The 9,397-nt window shown below is 24.7% G+C and overlaps 1 protein-coding gene across 3 annotated transcripts; it reads left to right on the forward strand.

Moving 5' to 3' along the window:
- The first annotated feature begins 1,789 nt into the window (after window positions 1-1,789).
- On the forward strand, window positions 1,790-8,385 carry LOC132927162 (WD repeat-containing protein 13-like). 3 transcript variants are annotated; one of them, XM_060991629.1, is made up of 10 exons: window positions 1,790-2,364; window positions 3,793-3,848; window positions 3,912-4,031; window positions 4,939-5,109; window positions 5,165-5,318; window positions 7,194-7,360; window positions 7,426-7,569; window positions 7,640-7,821; window positions 7,882-8,009; window positions 8,072-8,385. In XM_060991629.1, exons 1-10 carry the CDS (start codon window positions 2,292-2,294, stop codon window positions 8,269-8,271), a joined length of 1,395 nt encoding a protein of 464 aa, XP_060847612.1. In that variant the 5' UTR covers window positions 1,790-2,291; the 3' UTR covers window positions 8,272-8,385. The 3 variants fall into 3 exon arrangements, with proteins under 3 accessions (XP_060847612.1, XP_060847615.1, XP_060847614.1); XM_060991631.1 differs by lacking the exon at window positions 1,790-2,364 and having other exon boundaries at window positions 3,796-3,848; window positions 3,912-3,937; XM_060991632.1 differs by lacking the exons at window positions 3,793-3,848; window positions 3,912-4,031 and having other exon boundaries at window positions 1,791-2,364.
- Window positions 8,386-9,397: the final 1,012 nt, after the last annotated feature.

Raw genomic sequence — 9,397 nt, forward strand, 5'->3', positions numbered from 1 at the left:
TAATAACTTAAATTTATTATTTATTATTCATTATGTAGTATAATTAAAAATTTAAGCTACATTATTTTAAGGAAAACGAAAAAATATTTATTATTATTTTATATTATGTTCACAAAAATTATATAAACTATGTAAAAATTGTATGTCCGTTTAATTCTATCCGGTTTTGTAAATAATTATTTATATTAATATCTTTAGATTCATTCAAGTTCATAATTTCATTAACAATTTATACATTATATATTACATTTATGTAAATTTTGGAAATAACTCAATCATAAATTATTAAATGATTATCATACGATAAACAAACGGTATGTCAGTCTTATACTTGTCGGCTCGGCTTTCATTATAAATTTATATTTTTCTAAATTTAAACTTCACAATCATAAAAAATATTTGAGGAATAATACTAATTTGTTTTCAAATCGTGGTATGAATATTAAAAATGGTAAGAAATTTGACTACAAAATATTTTGAAAATTGTTTAATGAGGAAATTTTTAAGATACAAGGATAGAAGTAGATAATATTCGTATTGGATAGTTTATAAACATTTTTAATTTAAAATCTGACGTAAGTTGTTCAACAATTTTCATAATTTGTATTGTTCTCTTCGATAATTTCGTGCATTATAAGCACTGCTTATTAAGCACCGTAAACCGTTTCAATAGTATTCAATTTATTCTATTAATTTATTGAATTTTTTACTAAATCGTCTAAACCAATATCGATAATCGATATGCTTAATTTTTTTTTTGTAAAATATACTTTTTCGCGTTGTGCTATTGTTTCACTTAGGGAGTACAAAATTCTAATTTATATCTATTTTCGAATACCTACTTATAGGTAAATTTTGACATAGAATCGTTATTCGTTAAAACTTAATTTACTCATCATTTATTGTTTTTTTTTCAATAGATATGATTGATTTTATGTTTATTGATCCTATTTAGGTAGGTACTCCAACGTTTTATGAGCTCACTTGAGAATTAAAATGTTTAATTCGTTCAATTCTTGCCAACGAAAAGTACGAAAAAACGTTAATTATTCTATATTTTCTACAATATTTTATTGAATTTTTAAAAAAAATTAATTATTTCTTTAGATATCTAAATATAATAATCCAGAAGCTATAGCATTGATAATAATGATTAAAGCAAGTTTCAACAGTAGTCATCGGGAAATGATTTCCTTATACCTACTTATACTCATACGAGTGTGTAAACCAGTAATAGAAATTATCGACTATTGACCTATATGCTGGGTTTTTGTCGTAAAAAATAAAGTCGAAAAGTCTATGCAGATTTTACTTTTATATAATACCAATGGGCATTGCTTAAATATAGTCAATATATTTAAATATTTAATCAATGATAAAGCAATTTAATGGTTTATTGAATCGGTAAAATGATGTATCAATAATATTGTGTGCTCATTAGGCAGTTAACATTTGGACTTAATCCTGAATGATATTCGATTGACATATCATCAGCAGAAGCAGAGAACCGGTAGCATTGCTTTAGATGGGCAGTCGCAAATATTTCAGCACAATAGCTATTTTAACCACTGAAGACGTTCAAACAAATTAATAATCATTTTCTGTAACTTTTCTTCGAGGTGTTGCTTTTCTTCCATAATAGTTTTTAATTTCGACATCACAAACAAAAACATCGATCATGACCATAGAGTAATATGATCACGACGTGTCATTTGTCATTACAGCTGATTCCATATTGACGTCTTATCGCTACGATAACAACACGGTCGTTGCATAGATAATAGCATAATTCTATAATAATATGATCTCTTTTCTATGAGTATAATACATTAGATGCTATTGATTGATATTTATTATTCAATACTATTTATTAGACAATTACTATTACTATTTGGTTTTCTCGGAGATTCGCCTAAACTTAGCGTAATATATTATACAATATATTTATACAGACTATATGAAAATAGTTAATTTTTTATATTAATTTTAACGGTCCACAGATTAATGGTGGATCACTTTATTAACTTATTACCTATACAATTGTAGTTCTCTACCTAAATAACACCCTATGGTGTTATATGTTTTTACGTAGACTTCTGAATAAACAGGATTCCAATATTCATGAGGCATTTAATCAAATGGAACTTCATCACATTGTGACTGTACTCTATAGCAGGAAAATAATTTTATTAATCATCCTAATCTGAATCTCAACTACATAATCGAACCTTATATACTCTGGTGTGTTTACATCAATTGTTATTTGAGTAATTTGGATTTTTGACAACAAAATGTGGCAACAACAAGCTTTTGTTTTGGATTCCAAATTTAACGCCTATAGAACTTCAAATCACCCAAACTTTAGTAAGTTTAGCATTGTAATTAAATAAATTGAATAAGGTATATAATAATGAAATAAAATTGGATCAGTTCAATTTTAAGTTCTAGCAATAAATTTAGTAATCATGAATACTTTTTACATAATTTAAAATCATATTATTTGTATAATTATAAGGACAACTCACACTTATGTTTTAAAAATTGATATAGAATATAAAAATATTATTTTGATAAAAATTTAATTAAATGTTAGGTTATTCAAAATAACTAACTTAAAAATAATTTCACATCACCTATGAGATGTTATAATAAAATAATTTTGCACAAAAGAGAACCACTTATGATTTAGTTAAATATAAAGAACTAAATTTGTACAACATACAGGAGATAATATTTACCGTGTTGTAGTATTTTTATTTTATTTATATTATTTATACAAAAATGTTACTACTCTCTTAAAACTCATTTTTTTTATGTTTTTTTTTTAACAAATACATTTTCATATAATCGATAATAAAAATAAAACTGCCACGATACAATAGTGCAATACATATAAATTTGGTTCCTTAAATATGATTGAACCATAAGTAGTTCTTTTTTATGTAAAATGGTTTTAGTATAAGATAATCTAATAATTATAAACCAACAATGATATAGCCATGAGATTACTTGTAAGTTACTGTGAATACATTTGGTTCTCTAAATATGACTGTAACCTAAATTGTTCTTATTTGAACAAAACAATTTTCACAAACAATTTACTTTTATGTAAATATGCATTAATAAAATATGTATCTATTAAATTTATGAAAATTCCATTGCAAAATATAGTAGCCATAACATAAATATTTAAATCATAAAAAATATTATTCAAGAATAATATAAGTATCCTATGAATATTACTTTAAATACCTTAAGTTATTAGTAATAACTTAGGTACGGAAGTTAATGACCTTAAAATAGAAAAAAGAATGGCCAAAAACTGTAAATATGACCTAAAAAAGCTTTCAAAAAACTAAATTTATTGCGTTGTACTATTAGAGTATATTTTATGTTGCAAAAATTAAATGAACCATGATTATCGAATAGTAAATATTTATATTTAGAAAAACTTTTTTTTGTGTCTACTGAAGTGATTGGAGCAAATTTTAAACGAGCCAAATCTTCAGCGTTGAAGTCATCAGAACACTACTAACTTAAAGCTTCTTCACCAATTAGAATTTTTGAAATTGTTAATATAATTTTAAATTCAGTATTTTTTTAATTACAGACTTTAATTTAACAAAAAAATAAATAAATAAAAATGCATCAATTTCTTTCTTTCCCTAGTAAAAGCCTTTATTTTTTTAACTTATTACTTTTATCTATTTTAAATAATAATATTATACCTGATTTTATCAAGTAGGGAATAATAAAAATATTTTTAATTTTGATGTGTCCATTTTTGTTTAGGAACACTTTACATTAGAAGAAGAAGTCAACTTCTCAGAGAAAAATCTAAACAAGATGTAAATTTTAATATTAATAGTATAGCTTTGAGTACATATCTATTTATGATTTTTCTTTTTAAGGATATGATTCCAGGTATGAGAAGAAGGTATTTACGTATTAGATCAGCAATTTTACAAAACAGATACAATATAAATTTTGATATGCAGTCTAACAGTGCCTGTAGTCAAAGTACTAGTTTGGTAAATACACAAATATAGACACAATATATTGGTTTGTCAATGAAATGTTATATAACATTTTAAGGCAATAAAAGAATACAACAAATTTCATAATGCGCTTCAATAAATTGAAAGTTAAACACAATTTGGGCATTTTTATAGTTAATATAGGTTTAGAGTATAGTTTATATCAATTTTGTAGTTTATATGAAACTCATAATCTATTGAAGCGTTTTCTAAATTGTAGTCTCCAAGTATATCTGAAGAGGTCAGCAAATTAATCTTGATATATTTAAATAATAATTTCAAATAACTTACTAAATGTAGTGATAAAGATATTGTTATATTTAAAAATTGAAATATAAATTATAATACCAATGCAGGACTGTATTGAGATGTGGTGGCGTCCCTGGTGAACCATTTAATTTTGGCCCTCCCCCCCCAGTAGGAAATATGCATGAAAAGTCATGTACATTTTGTATAAATACAGTTATGTTATAAATACATACACGCCTACATATTTTACGAGAATATTAGCACACATATCAATTATACGCATCATATATAGATACTAAGATATTCCATACATAATGAATTGTCAATATTTAAAATTTTGTGCTCTAACAACCTTAACATAAATAATTTTTATACAATAAAAATAGAGCAAGATTACTGTAGTAAGTTGTTATAGTAAATATATATTACGTGAAAAAATTATTATATACTGATGTAAAACTTATAACTACTATTGAAATTTGTGTCTCTGGCCCACGCCCTTTTGCCCGGCTCTGAATACGGCCCTGTACAATGTAATATTTGTATTTCTAAGTAGTCTCTTAGTGGATATGTTTAAGATACACTGATGTATAAAATACATTTCAAATTAATTGAACTATTTTAATTATTACTTAGTTTTAACTTTTAACAGATGAGTTTAAATAAAGACAAGCAATTAGAAATAGATTTATTACCTCGAAAGTATGATTTTTTATCATCACCTATTCCAACCACTCATGCTCAAGCTTCCAAAGCTATTGTTGGAAATAGTACTATGGAAGAAAATTATGCATTCAATAATGTTCATCACATCTATGATCAGGTACATATCTTATTTTATATAATTTTTTTTATTTATTATTTTTTTGTGGATTTAGCATTCAGATGCAGTAACAATGTTGAAGTTTGCTAATAATGATAAATCAAAATTATGTTGTGCATCAAATGATGGAACTCTTAGTATTTGTGATGTTTTGACTTCACCGCCATGTGTAAAAGCTATACTAAGATGTCATACGGGCCCAGTAACTGGTGAGACATATAATATTATGCATTTATTATTATTAGTGTTAGAATTTTAATGACCATCAATTTATTAAAATACGCCTTTAAAAATGTTTTAATTTGCAATTATATGCCTTCAAATCAAATGTATTAAATATGATTTATGATAATTGATTATTTTTCCACAAGTCTATGTAAAAAAAGGATAAATATAATTTTAAACTCAAAATAATGTATTTTTTAGATTAAAATAATATAAATAAATATATAAAATATATAATAAATTAAAATGGGAAAATGTTGTATAACTAAAGAGCATTTATTTTACTCATCATACCTACTTAATAATTGGTAAAACCTGCTGGGCTGTGTATGTCTTAAATATAAATTTGCATAACTGATTTACACGTTAAATGATAATAATATTATCATTAATTTTTCTTGTAAATGTTTAAAGTAATATTGATAAAATTAAACAATTTTAATTATTTCTAATTTGAAAATAAGAAATATTCTATTAAATCGAAAAATTATCACTAAATGTAAAATAGGTATTTAAATTTGAAATTTAGACTTAATGAATAAAATTTAAGTCAAATTTTGGTATAATTCTGATTACTCTAAAAAAAATAGGTATAATATAAAAATTTGAGCTCTAATAATTATGTACTCTTTATAATAGCAAAAAATAAGACAAATTGATTTAAAGTAGTTATATGAGTAATCAAAAACTTTATTTTTAGGAGGTATTGAAAAGGTTAGTTTTGAACAAGGTAAAAATTTAAAAAATATTATAAATTATTATATCAGTACATATATTTTGACATACGAAGACAGAAGTAAACCTAAGTAACAAAATTGGATCTAACAGAAAACAACAAAGACATGGGATTAGTAATTAATGAAATCAAAACAAAGTTCATAATATCATTGAAAATACACTTACAAAAAAATGAAATTAATAGTAGGAGAAATGAGATTTAACAGGGTGATATCTTCAGTTGGATTATAACCAGTAGTGTTGTTAATGAGGATATGTAATGAAGATTAAATGCAGAAAATATTTTGAGAATGTTGAGTTCACTTTTCTATTTGTATAAAATTGTATTATTTAAAAATAAATAGAAATGTAGAATTTAGAATTGTATTATTTTTTAAAAATATCTAAAATAACAATACATGAAAATCTTTTCAAACCTATTGCATTTTATTCCCATGAAACATGGCCTTAAACAAAAGCCAATAAAAAAAATAGAAAAATGCTTAGACAAAGTTTTGGCTGTAAAAGCCAAATAGTATAAGTTAAAAACCAATGACCATTGATCTCCATAGGTTATACAATCAATCAAATATAGTCAGTGGCGTGTTTAGGGAATGGGCCTGGTAGGCAAGAGCCTACCCACATTTTTATATAAGTACTAGACTAGTATAAGTTTGATGCTAAATGAAAAATGAAAATATTATTTATAGTTAGAAAAAAAATTAGTTTTGATTAGATTAGGTATTTTAATAAAAATGAAAGATTTGAATATTTAAAGAGTTTATGTTTTAATAAAAGGTAAGCTGCCATTTATTATAAAAATATAAAAATTAGTCATTTAGAATTAAAAATACTAAATTTAAATAGATCAAATTATAATATGAGGAGGGAGTAAAACCATTCTGAACTTAACTTGTGTGGCTCATCCACAAAAAAAGTTCTGGACACGCCACTGGATATAGTGGTAATAATGAAGAGTAAATGAATTAAATAGGCAATAGGCAGGACATGTCTGGTCAAAAGTAGATGTTGTAATTATAGTAAAGTGCATATTAAACCTAATATATACTTATATTTATTCATGATAATTTCCAATTTCAAATATGTTCAATATGAATTAGTAATAAAATTATATATTTTAGGTTGTGATTGGTCTGCTTCGGATGAATTAATTGCTAGTTGTTCTACTGATGCAACTATTTGCTTTTGGGATGCAATTCGACATTGTTGTCTAAGATGTGTTAGTGATCCTTTTTATTCATCTGTCTTGGTCTGTTTATTTAATCCTATCAACAACAATATTCTCATTGTATGGTATTTATATATTTATTATTAGATATGAGTTATATACTATAATTTAATTTATAACTGTAGACTGGCAACAAAGCTGGATTTGTGTGTGTATTAAATGTATCAACGGGTATGTACCCAAAAGGCGGAAAACACAAAATTGGAGGTCAAATTTTATCTCTTGCAGTTAATAATAGTGGACAAATAATATGGGTTGGAAATGATAAGGTAATAATATTCATAAAAGTATATTACTGTTTGATTAAGTAATTAATATATTAATTTAATCTACATATAGAGTGAAATTGTATCTCTCAAATTAAATAGCAGTGATAGTATTCTTACTAAGTGTCATCGAATTTTAATATCTCCAAATCGTGGTGCAATTACATGTTTGAGCTGGAGATCATGGATTAGCCGAGAAGCTAGGGATCCAATGTTGCTGGCAAATTGTGCAAATAATATATTATGTCTTTACAAGTTTGTCTTATAAAATTAATTTGAAATTAACTAAATATTAATATTATCATTATGTTATAGAGTTTCTGAAAATGATGGTGGTTCGTTATATTTAAAAAGAAAGTTTTTGGTTCATCACGCTCTTAGTAATAACTTATTACGCTCGACATTCTGTCCTATTATGTCATTTAGACAGGGTGCTTGTGTTGGTATGTGTTAGTTTTCATATTATATTGTCAGAAATGAGTAATTTAATATTTTAATTTTACAGTTACAAGCAGTGAAGATTCTTGCGTTTATTTTGTAGACGTAGAAAGGGAATCTAATTATGCAGTCAATAAATTGCAAGGGCATGCTTGTGTGACTTTAGGCGTTACATTTAACTATGATGAGACTATATTAGCGACTAGTGATGTACAAGGAATAATTATTATCTGGTCTCGACAATGTCAAAAGCAACAACCATTGTAATAATTTTGAACAATATTATATACTTATTTTTATTTTTATTTTAAATTCAACATTTAGAAACTGATTTAACAGTATGAAAAAGTTTATAACTAATAATAACAGTATTTTTGTAAAGTATAGTTTTATTCTTTTCTTCAGTCTTCCTCCATCTCTCTTTCCTTCTGTATTAATTTCTATAGCTATCCTCTAGTGTCCAAGTCACCTCCTATGATAACATGAGTGAACCATCTTAGCCTATTCCCCTCATTTTGTCTTTTCTTATTTTATCCTTCCCGTCAATTCACATGTTCACCTTATCATTCTCATCTCTGCACTACAATGAACCTGTGTTCTATTTTATCATTTACTACACAATATTCAAATATATCATGTGTATAATATGACTAGCCTTACAACTGATTTATAAATTCTACTTTAATCTCTATAGCATCTTTTTGTACTAAAAAATGTGCTTCTCTTCACTTTATCCATTTACACATAATTATTTTTGATTATTAATATTAAATATATAGTTTTAAAACATAAAATACAAAAAATGTTAAACCATAATTAATATTCTTATGTAAAAGTCTACAAATTCAATAATAATTATTGAAAATAAAAATTTTTACTCATATATAATTGAAACATAAACTTAATAAATATTAAGTGGCAGTAATTTTAAAACAGTATATCAATGGCAGATAAATACCAAGAATAACCATAAAATACGAGAGTATTTACTATTTTAATTTGATAAGACACTAATTATGTTAATAAGGAAATACAATTTAATGTATACTGAAATAGTTACTCATGCTCAATAAATCAATTGTAATAAAAATTAAGGAAAGAACTTCAAAAAACCTAGGAGTTTAAAGAAAGAAGTTGGACATTTTGTAAAATCTATTTTTAAAAAATTTCATTTAAAGCAAAATATTTATGTACAATAAATACCAATATAGGATATAAAAGAATAATATTTCATTCAAATATTTTGTTGTACTATATATTTAAGTGCTCTTTCTTCTATTCATTAAATATACAATTTATTTTGGCTAGATATTTTTAATAATTTAAATAATAGTATCATGTCACATCATATTTGAGTTTTAATAATACAAATATAATATTTTAATAAATTAAA

The sequence above is a fragment of the Rhopalosiphum padi genome, chromosome 3, assembly GCF_020882245.1.
Source record: "Rhopalosiphum padi isolate XX-2018 chromosome 3, ASM2088224v1, whole genome shotgun sequence".
Taxonomy (NCBI): Eukaryota; Metazoa; Arthropoda; class Insecta; order Hemiptera; family Aphididae; genus Rhopalosiphum; species Rhopalosiphum padi.